At 34.3% G+C, this 18,454-nt stretch overlaps 1 protein-coding gene across 1 annotated transcript; it reads right to left on the bottom strand.

Moving 5' to 3' along the window:
• On the bottom strand, positions 1 to 17,885 carry LOC148569142 (LOB domain-containing protein 30-like). Its single transcript, XM_016339775.3, has 2 exons — positions 17,470 to 17,885; positions 1 to 548 (listed from the first exon to the last, which is right to left on the bottom strand). Exons 1-2 carry the CDS (start codon positions 17,812 to 17,814, stop codon positions 120 to 122), a joined length of 774 nt encoding a protein of 257 aa, XP_016195261.1. The 5' UTR covers positions 17,815 to 17,885; the 3' UTR covers positions 1 to 119.
• Positions 17,886 to 18,454: the final 569 nt, after the last annotated feature.

Genomic DNA, 18,454 nt, shown 5'->3' with positions numbered 1-18,454 from the left:
TTTCTCAACGAAACATCCACCTAAGAAAACTCAAACATTCCTCCATAACTATCTATGATTAACGAGACGAAAATTAAAGATCAGTTGCTTAAAGTTTAAAGATGTAAATATGTTTTTGATCACTTAGAAGAACTAAGCGATGGAGCTGACGTCGATGCAGCATTGGAACCAAAAGCCTGAGGTGGTGCTTGCGGAGGCACATGCCTATTGATGAGCTCACGTGCAACTGTTTGGAGATCAACACCACCACCAGCAGTTGGGCCTATTGGGCTGGCAACAGCCATGTATTGGCGTGGGTCCATCATGGCCCGTTGATACACAGCCCAAGATGCTTGGGCCGTTGCTGGATCAAAGTGGGAAGACAGATCAAAGGTGGCCGGCATTGATAAGGTGGCGGGGGCAACACCCACAACCGTTGGTAAGTCCGCAACTGAGAAAACAGTTGATGTCGGCACTCCTTGCGTTGGAGGAATTGGTAGCGGTTGGCGTATCTCCATTGTAGTAAGATGATTTTGTAAGAATGAGAGTTCGGCTTGTAAAGCTAACACCTACATAAAAAAAAGAGAGATCAGAAAATGTCACAAATGAAAAATATTACATTGTTGACTAAGTGTTTAATGTTGTTTATATGAAAATTAGTCATGGAAGAAATAATACGACTAATTAAAAACATAATTCTAAATTCTCTTTACTTTAAGGAAAATAAATAAATAAACAAAATTCCTAATAAACAAAAAATTCACCACGATTTTACTATTTTCTTATTATAATTATATAATCTTTTATTTGTACTATTTATTTCTCTCAAAATTTATCTCGGTAATACCTAAATAGCTACTTATTTTCGATTTATCCTATTATAAATTCCATCATGATCAATCGAATACTATTATGGTAGGCTGTTTCTAACTTTCTATCATGTTTATTTTAAATTTGCCTATACTACCCATAGACTCTATTTGATTAGTATATATATGGAAACATAGACATTGAGACATAAATTAAGAAAACATAAATACAAAAGATATGTATACATATTTTATGTTTGGCAAAACAAATACATAAAACACACAAAATCTTAAAAAATTTATAATATCCTCATCTTCTATTTTTACTATCATCACTCAAACTTTTCAACTACCACTACCTATTTTTTTCCTCCATCATTCATAATAAAAAATAAATCGTCCAATCAAAAGATAAATAAATAATTAAACATCAACTCAAATTATTATTACCAACAAGATCTCTTTCAAAAATCAATTCAATAATTTTTTTTATTAAAAAATAATGGAAATAGATAGAGATCTCTTTCAGTGCCACCTCATCCTTGTAAAATCCGATCAAATCGTAATTAAATAAATAATAAATTAAATAGGAGCAAATATGGTTAGAAAATTTAGCAATTAGAATTTGATAATTTAAATGAGATATGTGGATTCAGTGAATTTTTCTGAGTCAGAAAATATAGTTTTCTGAATAAAAATGCGCACTAGAAATTTGACCGGCAATACCGGCTGAGATCTATCCAGTACTACAGCTGAATAAATTAATTATAAGTGAATAAGGTTAGAAAATGAGAAATTATAATTTGGGAAGCTAGAAATATTTAAAATACGATTTAAAACTCTAATATTAAAGGTTTTGGCCCAAAGTTAGGCCAACGAACTAAAACAGGTGAACTGTGCCCAAGTGGGCCCAAGACCCAATATATATAAACATTAGTTATGAGCATTTCAACTTATATACTCTAGAGAATGAGAGAGGGGGCAGATAGAGAGAAGAGAGAAAGAAAACCTAGTTTTCTAAACTTCAAATCACCATAACTTTCTCTCCAGAACTCCGATTGACGAGCCGTTTGCGGTCACGCGTCGCTCTTCTCATCCTTTACAATTCTATATAAGTTTTGTGATAAGTATTCCACTGTCTTCTGCCCAGTTTTCGTTTTTCTCTTTAAATTCGAATTTAATTTGGGTTTTGAGGAAATCTTGTGATTTTGGTTGTTTAGGAGTGTTCTAGTATGAGCCATGGGTGATCTTCATCACAAACTTCAGTGGGTTAAGGTAAAAAACCCTCCAACCCTTGTGATTTATCATTTTCATGAACCCTAGGTTGATTGTAAGTGTGAAATTGGTTATGTTAGAGTATTGGTTGATTTTGGTACACAATTGGAAGATTGATATTGCTTGTGGGGCCTTGGTGAGGCTTGGAGCTAAGAGTTGATGGAGACTTTCAAGAAGAAGCTCAATTATTTTGGCTACAAGAGGTACGATTTAAGTTTCATTTGAGTACCGTGTGTTGTGATGAGAATTTCTAGGCTAGGTGCCCCTAGGATTAAGTTTGGATTGTGTAAATGGTTGGTACTAATATGTATAGTTGATATGTAATGTAAATTAATGATTGTGTGATGTTATATGAGATTGAATGGAATTGTGATTGTTGTTATTTGGTTACAATGGATTGTATGGACTATGTGGTTATTGGTTTCGAGGGAGGAATTGATGTCTTTGTTGGTAATGCATGTGAGTTGTATATGATGATATGGATTTGTATGTATTGAGAGTTGATGGAATTGGTATTGTTAGAACTTGAGATGTGGAATGAAAGATATGATATGATATTTTGTTTGAAATTGAGTTATTTGATTGAGATTGGTCAAAATACTGGATTGGTGGATTGTGAATTTAATGAGAATGTTAAAATATAAGTTGAAGAGGCTTGAGGTTGATTTTGGTAAGTTTTGGTTGGTTTTGAAAAGGTTTAAAATTGGTTTGTGTTGAAAATTTTGTTTTTGTTGGTTTTTATGAAAGTTGTGATTTTGGTCTACTTTGGCGGAGCATAACTTGGTCTCTGGATCCCCGATTTGTATAAAACTTGTTTAGAAATAAAATTGGATCCGACATGTTTATGCCGTTTGAAGAACGGGTGGAAAATAATTTGAAACGAAAAAGTTATGCCCATCGGAAGTTTGGGGTTTGAAAATGTAATCCTGCAGCTTTTTAAACTTAGTAAAATTTTTGGTAAAACGTACTCCGACGCGCACGCATGGCCGACGCGCACCCGTCGCTCACGATTTTTACTCTCTCACGCATGCGCCTGGCCGACGTGTATGCATCGCTGTATTGATGCAGGTGCGTGGTATAAATTCCAGAGAGTTGAGATGGTAGCGTGCCGGTTTTGTTCGAGGAGCACAAAACGCATCCACGCGTACGCATAACTGACGCGCATGCGGTCACCCTACCTCTCTACTTCCCACGCATGCGCATGGGTGACGCGTTTTCTCCACTTCCCACGCGTGCGCGTAGGCGACGCGTACGCGTGACCCCATTTTCAGCAAAAATTGATTTTTGAGTTTTTAAAGCCGAATCTCAAACTTCTAAGCCTCCATTTTCATCCTTTAAGTCCTAAATTTTTATAGTATGCCTAGTAATGAGAAAAAGCTAGGAAATGTGATAACTTGTTGATGAAGAAAGACTTGGAGTAATGAATTGTGATTGAGGAAGTGCAGAAATGATGGTTTGAAAATGAATGTGACGTGTAATCCCGGGTAGTAGGCAGCGGCGTTGTCCACTTGCTCCGAGTATAAGATGGGGAAGGAGAATTATGATAAATGAGTTTAATTATGGAGTTTTGAATGAATGTATGTCTGTGATACCTGGGTAGTAGCAAGGGTCGTGGTTTGTCCCGCTTGCTCCGGGTCATTGTTTGAAAATTGGTAATAATGAGTGATTATGAATGAATGTGTATTTGTGATACCTCGGTAGTAGCAAGGGTTGTGATTCGTTCCGCTTGCTCCAGGTTAATGTTTGAGATTTGATAACAATGATGATTGATTTTAAACTGAATGAATGTATGTTTTGTGATCCTGGGCAGTAGCAAGGGTTGTGGTTCGTCCCACTTATTCCAGGTCAGAGATTGTGACGCCTGGGTAGTAGCAGCAGTAGTGGTGATTCCACTCACTCCAGGTTTAGCTTTTAAATACCTGCCTGGGTAGTAGCCGCAATAGTGATTGTTCCACTGGCTCTGTGTTAAGCGGGTAGTAGTAAAGGAGTTGCAGCTCAAGCCCACTTGCTCTGCATGGGTGTTTCTGTCCATGGTTAGCTACCAGGACGTGTCGGGTTGGCTATATAACCGACAGATGATATCATCAGCCATAGGGCAGGCATACATCATTTGCATATATTTGAATTGTTTGGGTTTGCCAATTTGTTTTGGATTGCTATATCATATATGATATGTTACCTGATTATGTGCTACTTGTTCTACTTGTACCTTATTGTGTATTACTTGTCTGTATTGCTTGTGTTTGTACAACTGAGAGGTCCCTCATGGTGGTGTCGATTGATGCTGAGGGTTGTTCTTGTTGAGATGGAGTAATGATATGATTAATTTAAACTGATAATTATTGAATGAGGTAATTTGAGTTCCCTGGGTAGACGCAGTGGAGTGATTTCACTGCTCCAGGTAGAAAATGAGATAATTTGAGCTTCCTGGGTGGACGCAGTGAAGTGATTTCACTTGCTTCAGGTGAGGATATGAAGTATTGATATAGAATTGCTAAGACAGAATAATTGGTGATGGTTTTGTTTATGATTTTGATTCTAATTCGTTGGAGAGAACATTGGATGAACAGTTGCCTATTTATGGATTAGCGAGAACATTGGATGAATATTTGGTGAAAGAAAGTTTAGGATGCTTAGTGAGTTTTTATTACAATGCATTGTATTTATTTGGCACTTTACCGTACTAGAAACCCATGGGTCGGGGGTTCTCATTCCGTATATATATCTCTTGTTTTTCAGATACATGTTCAGGTGCTCAGAAGTGAGTTGTGGTTCATCTGAGAGACGGCGAAGATCTTTATATTCTCTACTTTATATTTTGCTTAGAATCTCCCCACCTTTATTTTGAAAAGCCTATTATGTATTAAACTCTTTTGAACTTGCCTATAGAGGCTTTTTATGTTTCTTTTGGAAGAGATTAGGAGATACTGTTGTCAACTACTATTATACTGTACCCTAACCGGCCTAAACTTCGCGGGTCGCGACTAGTGGCTATTTACTTATGTTATATATCTATATATTGTCCTTCTCTTATTCTCCTTAATGTCTTTAACTGTATATCGCTTTCGACTTCACGCTTTATCTTTAGTTGTCGATGCGTGAGTGTCGCGAATTCGTGATTTTATATTTACTCTTTTTAGGCTTCTCGATTAATACTCCTTTCAATTATACTTATAAACTATGTATTAAAAATCCCCCTTGAGAGTCGTACCACCTTATTATCATTGACTTATGACTCGAGCATAAGGATTTGAATATTAGGGTGTTACAACCCTTCTTTTCCATAGTCCTTCCCCAAATCTTCTATACTCGAAATACACCTTCACCTCTACCTCCACTGTGTCTCTGCCGTCCTTCATCATCTGAAGTGGCAGATGCTCGTAGTACCCCACAATAAAGTCTTTGAAATCATCGAGAAGAGAGGGTGATCGAAGCATGATGGGCGAAGAGGAAGAGTGGGAGAGAGGCAGCAAGGGGCGATGAGAAGAGGAAAAGGGAGAAAGGCGGCAGTGGGCGGTGGAGAGTGAAGGGGAGGACAAAGAGAGGAGGGCATGACAGCGGTGGTAGCACTGACGGTTTCGGAGGGAACTGTAAGAATCAGAATAACCGTTTTAATAAAATAATTTTATACTGCCCAGAAAAGATTTGAAAATATAAAAATGATATTTTGAAAATAAAAAGGTAAATTTTAAATTCAATGGATTTTTCTGAGTGGGAAAATATATCTTTTGCGGAAAACTTTTATAAAAATACATACTAGTACCGGCTCTAGTCTGTCTGGTACCACGTATTTTAAAAAATAAGATTTTGAAAAATTGAATTTATTATTTTGAAAGAACAAAAATAATTTAGAATCGAAAATCGGGCGCTAATCTTAAAGATTTTGGCCTAAAATGGGCCAAACGGACCAAAAACACTTAGCGGATTGGACCAGGCCCAAGTCCAACATATAAAAACTCTAACTAAGAGGTATTCAGCCTCATTTTTAAGAAAAGAGAGAGAGAGAAGGACGGTGAGAAGAGAGAAGAGAAGGGTTTGGGGTTTTAGTATTCACCCAAACCTTGTTTTGATCATAACTTGAGCTACGAAGCTCCGATTGACGAGCCGTTTGTGGCCACGCAAAGCTCTCAACGAACCCATCATTTATAATGAAAATTTGTATGTAAGAACTCCAAACTCAACCTCCGATTTCCAGACCTAATAATTCTGCATTTTTAGATTTGGTTTTTGAGTAAGTTTTGTGATTTTGTTTGTTTAGGGGTGATCTAGCATTGGAATATTGTTGGATTTTATCCCTAATATCATTGAGTAAGGTAAGGTTTCACTAAATCCTTGTGTTTAGTTATTTTAGTAAACCCTAGGTTTGATGGGATATGTTGTATGATGTTAGATTGAGTTTTAGAGTTTGTTGGAGTGATGCTTGGTGGTTTTTGAGCTTGGTGGCTTTGCTTGGTATTTTGAGTTGCATGAAAATCGGCCAAGGTATGGTTTCGGTTTCCTTTATGTAATATGTAATGTTTCGTGAACCTTAGGCTAGTTGACCTTAAGATAGGTTTGAATGACGTGATTGTATGATTAGTTGTATATAAATATTATGCTTGATGATGGTTTGGATGGAGGTTGAATGAGTTGAATGTGATGACATATATATTATTAGATGATGATTATTGATGAGTCATGTTGGTGAATGCTGAGTTGTGAAGTATATGGTTGAAGAGATTTTTGAGGAATCGTAATGCTTATGATGAATTTGAGAAGTTGGAAACCGGTGATGGTTATGATGAGTTGCGAACTTGGAAAGGAATGATGAAATTATTGGATTATATGGGAGTGTGCAGGGCCTATATCCCTGACGTGGCAGTTTTTCTGCTGCAAAAGTGTGCCCAACACTATATCTTGGGAATAATTTATGATGAGACAGTTGTTGTTGTTTCCTTCCTTGCTGCATGAGTGTGTGGAGCCTATATCTCCAGCGTGGCAGATTTTCCTGCTGCATGAGTGTGCAGAGCCTATATCTCTGGGTGTGGCAGGAAGGCTACATCCGGAAGGATGTGTCGCGTTGGCATTTATGGACTGACAAGTGATATCACAAGCCAATAGAAAAGGCATTCATCATATACATCTTCTACCTGTGTGTATGCTTTGCTTAATTTCTGTTATGCCTAAATGAATCACATATTACTTGCTAATTCTTCTATTTGTTGTACATGTACTCTACTTGTGCTTTACTTGTCTACATTACTTGTGTTTTTCTACTGGGATTTAGGAGAATCGGTAGGAAGTGGCGATGGGATCGCATGGAGGTTAGGCTGGCAAAGGCCGTGGGACAGCAGTGCTATGTTAGTTAGAAATCCCTTAAGATAGAATACCCTGTTTATGGTTTGAGTTATTTATTTATTCTAATCTTGAATATCTGTATCGGTGTGAAGTTCTAGGATTGCCTTTGGCATCCCAAAACCTTACATCTTATATATCAGGAACTGTTACCATACTGAAAACCTCTGGTTCTCATACCATATGTTGTTGTTATTTTTTAGATGCAGGTCGTAACCCACCTCGGTGAGTTGCGAGATGGTGACGGAGCGGAAGATCTTATGATCTATTATGGTATTTTGATTATTTTGTTGTAGTACTTTCTCTCACCTTTTTATTTTAGACTTTATGGCCTTAGAGGCTTGATTTGAGAGATAAGTTGTATAAGCTGTTTTAAACTTCAAAACTCTTTTTGGTATTTCACACTTATATATATGTCTTGTTTAAATTAAGTACTACCTTGTGTATCCTAGAGCTATCTACAAGGTTTTATATATATTATGTCTTGTTTTATCTGTGCCTACGTATTTTAGTTATCGTGTATGAACGTTTCGCTTTTTGTAATTCCGCTTTATGCGACTTTGAGCTATTATTCCTTCATCGAGCTTCTAGTTATATAAATTCTTGAATATATATTATATATTATAAGCTTTAGAACTGTCGTGACACTTTGCTATCCTTTGCTTTATGGCTAGAGGTAAGGCTTAGGGTAACGGGGTGTTATAGGAACAGTGATGGAGGCGAAGATAGTGGCGGAGGAAAGATGGATGATGGAGGAAGGAATGATGAGCCACAGAAAATAGAATGAGGAGTTGGAGAGAAGTGGAAGATGCTAGTAGGAGGGAGATTGTAACAGCCCAGACCACCCGCTAGCACGATATTGTCCGCTTTGGCACACAAGGCCTTACGATTTTGCCTTTGACGATAGGGATGATAGCCGAAGTCCCCCACACTCACTCGTCAAAACGCGTCATGCTAGGGAGAGGTATCCACACCCTTATAAGGCATGTTTCGTTCCCCTCCCCAACCGATGTGGGACCTTACAATTCACCCCCTAAGGGAACCCAGCGCCCTCGCTGGCACATCGATCCGGGCTCCGGCTCTGATACCATCTGTAACAGCCCAGACCACCCGCTAGCACAATATTGTCCGCTTTGCTACACAAGGCCTCACGGTTTTGCCTTTGACGATAGGGATGATAGCCGAAGCCCCCCACACTCACACGTCAAAACGCGTCATGCTAGGGAAAGGTATCCACACCCTTATAAGGCATGCTTCGTTCCCCTCTCCAACCGATGTGGGACCTTACAATCCACCCCCTAAGGGAGCCCAGTGCCCTCGCTGGCACATCGATCCGGGCTCCAGCTCTGATACTATCTGTAACAGCCCAGACCACCCACTAGCACGATATTGTCTGTTTTGGCACACAAGGCCTCATGGTTTTGCCTTTGACGATAGGGATGATAGCCGAAACCACCCACACTCACTCGTCAAAACGCGTCATGCTAGGGAGAGGTATCCACACCCTTATAAGGCATGCTTCGTTCCCCTCCCCAACCGATGTGGGATATATAAGGTCCCACATCGGTTAAGGAGGGGAACGAAGCATGCCTTATAAGGGTGTGGATACCTCTCCCTAGCATGACGCATTTTGACGAGTGAGTGTGGGGGGCTTCGTCTATCATCCCTATCATCAAAGGCAAAACCGTGAAGCCTTGTGTGCCAAAGCGGACAATATCGTGCTAGCGGGTGGTCTGGGCTGTTACAGAGATAAGTTTAGGAGAATGAGAGTATAAAATTTTGGAAATTTGAAAATTAAATAAGTGTAAAGTGTAAAATATTAGTGTCTCATAAATTATGTCGAAGTGACTCAACTATTTGGATAGAAACAAGTTTTGTGTCTTTGTCTCTATTTGTGTCCTTCCATGTCTATCTAAAAATTGTGTCTTATTGAACCAAACAGAGGACATGTGCCACCGTGTCCATGTCTCAGAGAGACAAAGACAACAACCAAATGCTCTCTTATGATGATGGGCATTTGTGTTTTTTCTAACACTAGTGATAAGTCAATTTAATACCCTCTCTGAAGAACAACTTTGTTCTACACAAAGATCCGCAAATAAAACCACCTTAAGATAACATAGTCATTTCCTTTGGAGGTATAGTACATGGCTCTGTTTCAGAATCAAAGATATCGATTGGAACAAGAAGAGATACATAACTACACCAATAAAGTAAAGTAGTGAAATGTAAAGAACAATTAGGTAAGTAGAGGCATGGGCTAGTAGGCAAAAAATGATTTGAAGCAACTATTCTCCTAAGATTTAAGTCTCAAAGTGGTCCTTGAAATTATATTCGAGCCTTAAAGTAGTCCCTAAAGTTAATAGTTACATATATTCATCCCTTGAGTTGCATTCCAGGACCCAGAATACAGGAATTTATATTTTACTTGCAGTTTTAATAATGTTGTTGAAGATATTAAACCTGATATCCTTTTTATTTATAAATAGATAATCCTCTCTTAGATGAATTGATTACTTTAGATTCTACCTTTATTCTTGTCAATGCATTTATCTACTGTTTTTAAAATTATTATTATCTTAATTTGCATATCCTATCCAATGGCTAGTTAATATTTGTTTTTTTTCTAATAATTTGAAATCATTTATTCCTAATTCAATCGTCGATTCATCACAGATTTTGATTGACTTATTATCAAAGTTCTTAATATGTTACTATTACTGTTATATGAAACTAAAAACATTATTGATATTTGACTTGGTTTGCTTTTTTGGCAGACATATTACTGTATATTTTATTTTCAAGCTATGAAAGTTGAAAATATGTTGAAAATTAAGGAGGATTTTGATTATAAAATCTTGTCTCAAAAGCTTGAGGTATAGTTGGATAAGCTTATTGCAGAAAATGAAAGGCAAGGAAAAGCTTTTGATGATGAGTTGAAAAAGAGGTTGAAATGTTAGATGGGGTACATGGAATTGGTAAAGGAGTTGGAGTAGAAATTACTGTTAAATCAAGAAAGACATGCTCCAATTTTTGTGGTTCTCCGAGCATCGCTTCCATTAAAGCGTAGGTTGTTTGAGCTCCCAGCTGCGTTATTGCTACTAGCCATTTGAATATAGAGAATAGAAGGTCTGCAAAACAACTACGAAAAAAAGAGAACAAAAGGTCTGAAGAAAGAGAAGTCAATTTGGGGATTAGTGTTTTTAAAATTGGTTCAGGAACCAAAATGTCATAAAAAAAGGTTTCATATTCTATCGAAATGATTCGGATTTTATTTCAAGCCACTACCACCAGTCCACCGCATGTTTGGCCTACTTTGTGATGAGCGGTTCCTAGGTTTCTAATGTTGAAACATACTGCAAAGAACTACTATCATTTCTCTAAAGCGTTGGTCATATTCTATTGTAAACGTAATGTTCATTAAGAAGGTTGTGTGAAACCCAAGGTAGGTACCTCCCCACCAACTGGGGTAGTATTTTTGCCACCCAGTTGACAACTTGGACCACCTTTTTTGGATCGCGTGACAATGTGGCACTGCTGGATGCTTCTGATCAATAGAACAGGAAGATGAGTCAGCCAAAAAGAAAGAACACCAAAAGTAACGACCACCAAGATACGCATAATGATTCGATCTTTCGATCACCCATTTTTGGAAAACCATTTTTGGAAGCTTCTGCCTTACACACGTAAGATTGGATTACCTGAATCATGAGTCGACCCTCTTGCGATACATATCCATTCCATATTTTATGAAATCACTTAGATAGAAGCATGTTGGATGATAGAACGATGACTGAGTGCTACACGTATGGATTTTTCTCAAGCAAGTAGAAAACCACTTCGAGTAAGTTCTCTCATACTTCTCCTTGTCAGTCAAGCAAGTGAATACCTATCTTTAACATTCGAGGTACCATAACTATTCCCTATCGGTGTCAATCCTCTCTCGTAGGCTTGAGAAAATATTATTTGATTACACCATAACTAAATTAGATTCGTTTCCTATCCTTTCTAGATCCAGATTTGGCAAGAAAATAAACATTAAATACACAATAAAAATATATTACATTCACAAAAATACATAATAGAACTAAAAGAATGCAAAATAGAACATTTTCATTGTTCTCAAAGATTCTTCTTTCTTTTCCTTCCAAAGAGATGAGAACATCTCAAATCCTTGATTAACTGAAAAGATTGAAACTTTGCATAAGAAGAAAGATTGGAAGAAGGAAAGAGAAAAGAAAAAGAAAAAGATTGGCAGAGAAGATGAGATAGAGGAGGAAACAACCAAGACGCGACAATCTACAGGCAGCGACGATTCACAGGCGGCAACGTTGCTGGAAGCGGCGATGAACAGTGCGATGCAGAGCAACATTGACGATAAGAGTAATGTGGTTGACTTGAGAAGGAGAAACAGGAAAATGCCGACGAATATGAGGTTGAGGAGATGACAAGATGAGGCTGATGAGTGGAGGCTTTGATTATGTAAGAGTGAGATTGAGAATGGGTGAATATGTGATTCTAGAGACTGAGAGCGAGGGAGGGGCGGTTGCAAGGGTGAGGTTGTGAGGCAGATAAGAAAATCTAGGGTTTTTAATCGTGTATATATATATATATGGTGTCGTCTCTAATGGCTTGGGAAAAGCCATGGCTATGGTGGCTAAGAGTGATGAACTTGTAATAACATAATACGTGGCGGTTTGACTTTCATGAAAAAACTTGAAAAAATAGATGTGGATAATCAACTTTTTCTTGTCTTTTTGGTGTTCGACTTTGGGCTAAAAACTAGTCCTGAGTGAAACAGATTGGGTTTCGACCCGAACTGAGAAAGCTTACCCAATCCCAACCCATTTCTTCTACTGAACCACCATGGATCTGCTCCACCTTCCTTGTCGGTCTTTCCTCTACACTTGCTACAAGAAGATATCCACCGATTACATCCCGCCACCTTTGATGCACCTGGATCCGACCTAGTCCGCCTCAGCAGAAGGTGTTGCTGCATGCGTCTATGCTGCTTGTCGCCGCCGCTTGATCTCTGGTGTGCACTTGAGTTTTCAGGCTCTATTGGTGGTCTGGACCGCCACTATGCTGACGAGGTCCTCAAGCCTCCTCTCTGCCACCCTTGAGCTTGATTTGCAGTGCTTGGTATTCTCTTCAAATGAAAAGCTTCGCTGTCTCCATCATTCATATGCCTCAGGTGCTTGATGTCCTTGAAGAACGGAGATGCTGCCGCTAGAGTGATTAAGCCCACAAAATTTGACACCGAAACCACGTGGCCTTCCTCCATCGCGCGCTGATTTCTCTAACAGTGTCCATTGCACATCTCGCCCATTTTTTGTGGTTGTTGGCCACGCCCTCAATCGCCAATAGGCTATTCCACTAAATGACATCCATATCCCTTGGCTAATCACTTATTTACACCACTAGTCTTACGAAACTAACCAAGATTTACCGTAATTAGAAAATTAATACAAGACTTGAGGACAATATACCACACTCCAACTGTCAGTTTCTCATTGGTTGGTCAACATGTAGTCACCACTAGCCACCGAAACCACAGCCACTAGAGACGCATATATATTGGAGATATTATAGTAATTTTATACTAATGGGTATTAAACAAATATCCACGGAGAGGATACTTCTTCTCCTGCCTTCACTACCCCGTTTATTAATCGGATATTCATCCTTTGTTTCCATGAGTAGAAAATACTCTCCAAATCCATCTCTCGACAGATAAATCCTCGCGGATACCCACTTCATCGGGAGAAATTATTATTGTTAACCAATACTCATAAGTAGCATAAGCAAGTTTAACAACATGCATCATAGAAAAAGCTCCTATCATAGCAATCAATATGCAAGAATGGTTATATAAACCAAGATCTTTATACAAGAAAGACACTTAGATAATTGATTGTAATATGATTATAGATAAAAATTCAGGTATAGTTGGAATTGATAGCTGAGAGTTGTTAGATGATAATTTAGTCAAATCTGTTAAATTATTTAACGAATTTTAGTTATCAACTTTATATAAATTTAACTGTACCTAAGTTTTCACCTAATTATATTGTACGAAGAAAAAAAATGAAACTATGAATTTGAATTTTGTATAGTAATAGCTTTTTGATACTCACTAATATTATACTCTTAGAAACTTTTTTCCCTTTACATCTTTTATTATTCTCTCTTCATGATTCATTATTAGAGAGTTTCACTTAATTAAGGTTTCGTTATGAAATATGTCTATGTGTCAAACTTGCAATAAGTTTTACGTTTAATTTGATAAATATTTTACTTTTCGTAAGAGGTTGATTAAAGTTGATTTTAAAAAGATAATTTTTTTTTAAACTAGTAGTATTTATATTTAGTAAATTAAAAATAATTTTCAATAAATATATATAAACAACAATAATGTATTTAGAAAAATAATTTTAAAATTTAAAATAATTATAATAGACATAAATAAAAAATTTGATTGCAAATAAAATTTTGCATCAATAATTTAATTAAGAGCGAGTAAATCTAAATATTTATTAATATATAAAATTTTATTAACTTTTTAGTTGTAATAAACACAAGTTAATTTTAAAAAATATTTTTTAAATATCTTCAAACAAAATACTATGTACACATAAAAAATTAATTACTAAATTAATATTAGATATTTGTATATAAATACATATATTATTTAATTTATTTTTAATATTATTTTATATTTTAATATGTATTTTATACCGATAACTAATTTAATAACTAATTTTTTATGTACACATTTAGAACATTCCAACTTTTTAAAATCATAAGAAAAAAATGTGTTAATTTATAAAGTAATAAATTTGAATTATATAACTTTATTCAAAAGAAAATTATTATAAAAAAGACATACATGCTATGAATCATCATTTTCCAAAGTTTAAAGTTTAAACGGATAATTTATAACATGAATAGTCTTGTATATTTAGTGCGCTTCTTTTATGTAAAAGCTTTTCACATGGATGATTTTGTATCTTATAAACCCAGCTCAATTTTTATGAAAAAGAAATTTTGATCTACAGTTAAACCATCTCATGCAACTCGAGTATGGACAACATTAATTCATGCCATATTTACATGTGTAATATACAATCCATGCTGATGTTCATTCAGAAATCGCATAATACATATCTCAAATTTACCAATAACAATTTTTACATCGGATTAATTAATTAATTAATTAATTAATTAATTAATTAATTAATTAATTAATAATAATAATTTAATCTCTATTTTTTAAATATTAGATATTTAATTATTAATAAAAATAAAAAAGTAATTAATCTTAAATATTCTTTTTTAAAAAAAGTATATATCCAAATAATAAGAAATTTTAGATAGGAGAATTTTGTCTCAAAAAAATTATACGTTAGTCAGACTTAGGGGCGGAGCTTAGTCAAGACAATAGGATCATGGCTTTCCCAAATTTTTTATAAAAAAAATTAGTAGTACTTTTTAAAAAAAATAAAAAATAGTTTAATTGGTTCAAATACTTTATTATGACTTAAAGCACTCAGGTTCACTAGCAGCTTCTCTATTCGCATTTCACATCTCTTTATTCAACAAGCAACTCTCATGATTGATAGATTGATTTGTCTCATATTAATTCTTCCAGTTTTACAGCAAGCAATTATTTTTAGCAATGAAAATAATAAAAAAAGAAATTGAGAAAGAAATTGTTAAAAAGTTTAGTTCTAATTCAATTATTGAAGATTTTAAGTCACTAAAGATTCAAAGAGTACAATTATAAACTATTTTATATTTTTTATCTGTAAAATTATTTATTTATTATCTTATTAGTAACAAACTTAAAGAATAATTATATTTACAAATTTTATTTTAATATAAATAATATTATTATTAAATTTTAATGTTAAATTTTTGTCCTCTCCAAAATTTTATTTCAAGTTCTACCACTGACTCCGACCTATTATTTTCAATTGGATAAATAAATTTTCGAAAGTATGACAAAAAAATTTATATGTCTTATTTTTGTAAAGTTTAAAAATCTAAACGTAATAAAAACTTTTTGGGATAAAAACGTCCAACGCAAAAATTTTTGGAGATTTATTTATGTATATACTCTTAAAAGAATTAGTTTTATATTTTTCTAGAAAATAGGAACTGATTAATTAATTTAAAGTATCACTTTAACTGTATTGAAAAGAAAAATTGTCTTAGAAATGCAACAAGTTTCTAACTCACTAGGTATATCCTATTGATTAAGTGAGACTAAAGCTAAGTTTGCATGTTTGATAATAAAGCTAGAGTTACACGTTGATTTCGTAGCTTTGTTCGAAAGAAAATGAGTGTGATTAAAAACTATGGAAGGTAATATTCATTTTTATTTTTATGTTCATTTTAAGAGAAAAAAGATCAGAATACATATATTTTGGTCCTGTAGAAAAAAAAAAAAAAGAAATTAAAGACAGTGACTATAATGTTGTTTAATTAAGCCCTAAAAACTAACCAACTATATCCCCCTGAAACCAGCAAAAACCAAAGACTAAATTCATGTTACATCCGACCACTCATCATTTGATCTTTTTTTTTTTTTCTGAATTTGTTGTTAACTGGTCTAATAATTTAATTAAGAATTGTGGCTTAATTTCATTGAAATGTTTAGAAACTCACTAGTAATTTTTAAGATGCATTGATTTACATTTTTATTTTTTATTTTTAATGTTTTTATTTTTTAAATTTTGTAAAAAAAATAAAAATAAAAAACAAATTAAAATATTATTTTTTAACGGTTTTTTCTCTTTTCTTTTCTATTTTATTTTCCGGTGCACACAAAGCACTTCTGGTAATAAGGTATTGTGTTGAAGGAATACTAATGCAGAGTAGAGAGATCTTTTTATTTACAGATTAGAATTAGGCGAAGATTTATATATAGTTATCTTCGTGTTAAATTAATAGTTAAAAATTATTAGGTGATAATTTAGTCAAATTTATTAAATTATTTAATAATTTTTAAATATTAATTTGTACGTGAGTTTTCATCTTAGAATTAAAACATAAATTAAACTTCGTTTATTAGAGGCTTTCCTAAACAAATTACTATTCATCAACATGTACAAAATTAAAAGTAGTAGATTCAATTTCAGTCTCTCCTTTCGTGCTTTCACTTAATTTGTGCAAAAATGGCACGAAAACCATCCAAAAGCGGTGTGAACATCTGAAAATGGGGGTTGTTAATCCATTCTCATTTATTTGCTAACAAACAAATTAAAATGAAAGAAGTTACAAGACTACTATAAATTTGGTTTTGTTTTCGTATTCTTGAAATTTAATGTATATTCAGAAAAGTCTTGGTAATTAACAAATAACAAGTATTCTAAATTTGAAATCTTGAATAAAAAATATAAATTAATTATATATTTTTTTTAAATTGTTCATGCGTTAAATGTATTATAAAAGTTTATGGATTTATTTTTTATTTTTAGAAATTTATTTCCTTATTATAACTCATCATGTCCTTAAAATACTTTTAATTATACTAAAATGAATCAAAATATATAGCATTAAAAATAATATTTTTTATACACTCAATATATTACCTTGTAAACTAAATATAACAATTTTTAATTTCTGTTTTTTTATGATAATTATATATTTTGTACGTTAAAAATTTATTTATTCCCGAGTCAAGGGGAAAAAATACATAAAAAGATGAGATTACTAAAACCTAAATATTTATTTAATTAGCTTATTGTCGAATTAAGATAGCCAAAGGAAGCAAACAATGAATATTATGGATATATATATGCATGAACTACGAAGACCACAATCTCAGATGGATCACATAATCATCTTAATTTATGTTATATGATGAGTAATCTCAATTGAAAATTTTAAATACGAAAATGTTTAATAACAAAAAATAAATTTAGCCAAAATCAGTATAACTTGTTTTATTTAGCATTCATAAATTGTTGTAGTATATAATGAATGCTAAATAAAGTAAGATGAGTAATCATCTTAATTTATGTTATAGGACGAGTAATCTCAATTGAAAATTTAAAATAAATAATACCTGTTGTTGAAGGGTACAGATTTGACCAACACATCCATAAACAGGATCTTTCATTCGTGCTTGTGCTTCATAACAAATAGTAATAACTGCATCAAGCCTCTTATGAGCTGGAATTTTGGAAAGAAGCTTACCAACGTTGCTAGCCCCAAAAACCTTGTGCACCGATGCAAAGTAGGTTGCACCTTGATCAGGATCAAAGTAGGGCGCAAAGACGCATCCCGGAGCACATTTCCTCCTCAGAAACTTGCAAGCGCCGCAAGGACCGCCACTACCCCTACCCTTGGTACCACTCCCACTAGCGCCGCTGCTACCGCCGCCGCCGCGGCGGCTTGTGCTTGCACTCATGTCTAATCAGTAAACGTCCTCACTGCTCTTTTCTTTTGATGACCATATATATATAGATACCTCTATGGGAAAAGCTAGGGTTTTAATGCAAGCATAATAATGTTTGATAAGGAAAGAGAAGAAGAGAAGAGGGGTATTAATATGTATGAAAATGGGACTGGTGGGGCTAGAAAATTTATGAGTGGGGGTTTAAATGGAAAAAAAAAATTGAAGGTGGTTTTATAGCCACGCGAGGGAGAAAAGCCTTATTCTCCAAAGTTGGTCATTTGCGTGAAGGAAAACATGAGTTACATGGCCACCTTACAAACATTTGTATTATGAAAAATATAGGTAAATAATTAATAATTATTAATTTTATATTTTTTAAAAGTTAAAATTTAAATAATCATTAATTAATGATAATTAATAAATATGATGTGAAGTTTAAAAATGCTTGTTAGCTTGTTATTGATTAGACTTTTTGTTAATTATCTAACGAAATTGTTAATTTGTTATATTATATATATACAAAAATAAATAATATATAGATTATATATAATCTATTATATATCTTCTTATTTATTATATATAGTATATTCTATGATGATTATAATTATAATAATTACAACAGTTATGAAACTTTGACAATATTTAAAAGGTA

Source organism: Arachis ipaensis, chromosome B4, assembly GCF_059453495.1.
Source record: "Arachis ipaensis isolate K30076 ecotype BB chromosome B4, ASM5945349v1, whole genome shotgun sequence".
Classification (NCBI taxonomy): domain Eukaryota; kingdom Viridiplantae; phylum Streptophyta; class Magnoliopsida; order Fabales; family Fabaceae; genus Arachis; species Arachis ipaensis.
Note: the sequence above shows the minus strand (reverse complement) of the source record. Positions and strands in the feature narration are given on the sequence as shown.

Excerpts from the sequence above, each read along its gene's own strand:
- LOC148569142 (XM_016339775.3), bottom strand. The coding sequence starts at position 17,814 with ATGAGTGCAAGCACAAGCCGCCGCGGCGGCGGCGGTAGCAGCGGCGCT. Across the intron at positions 549-17,469 it reads TCTGTACCCTTCAACAACAG|GTGTTAGCTTTACAAGCCGA; the intron begins GTATTATTTATT and ends TTTTTTATGTAG.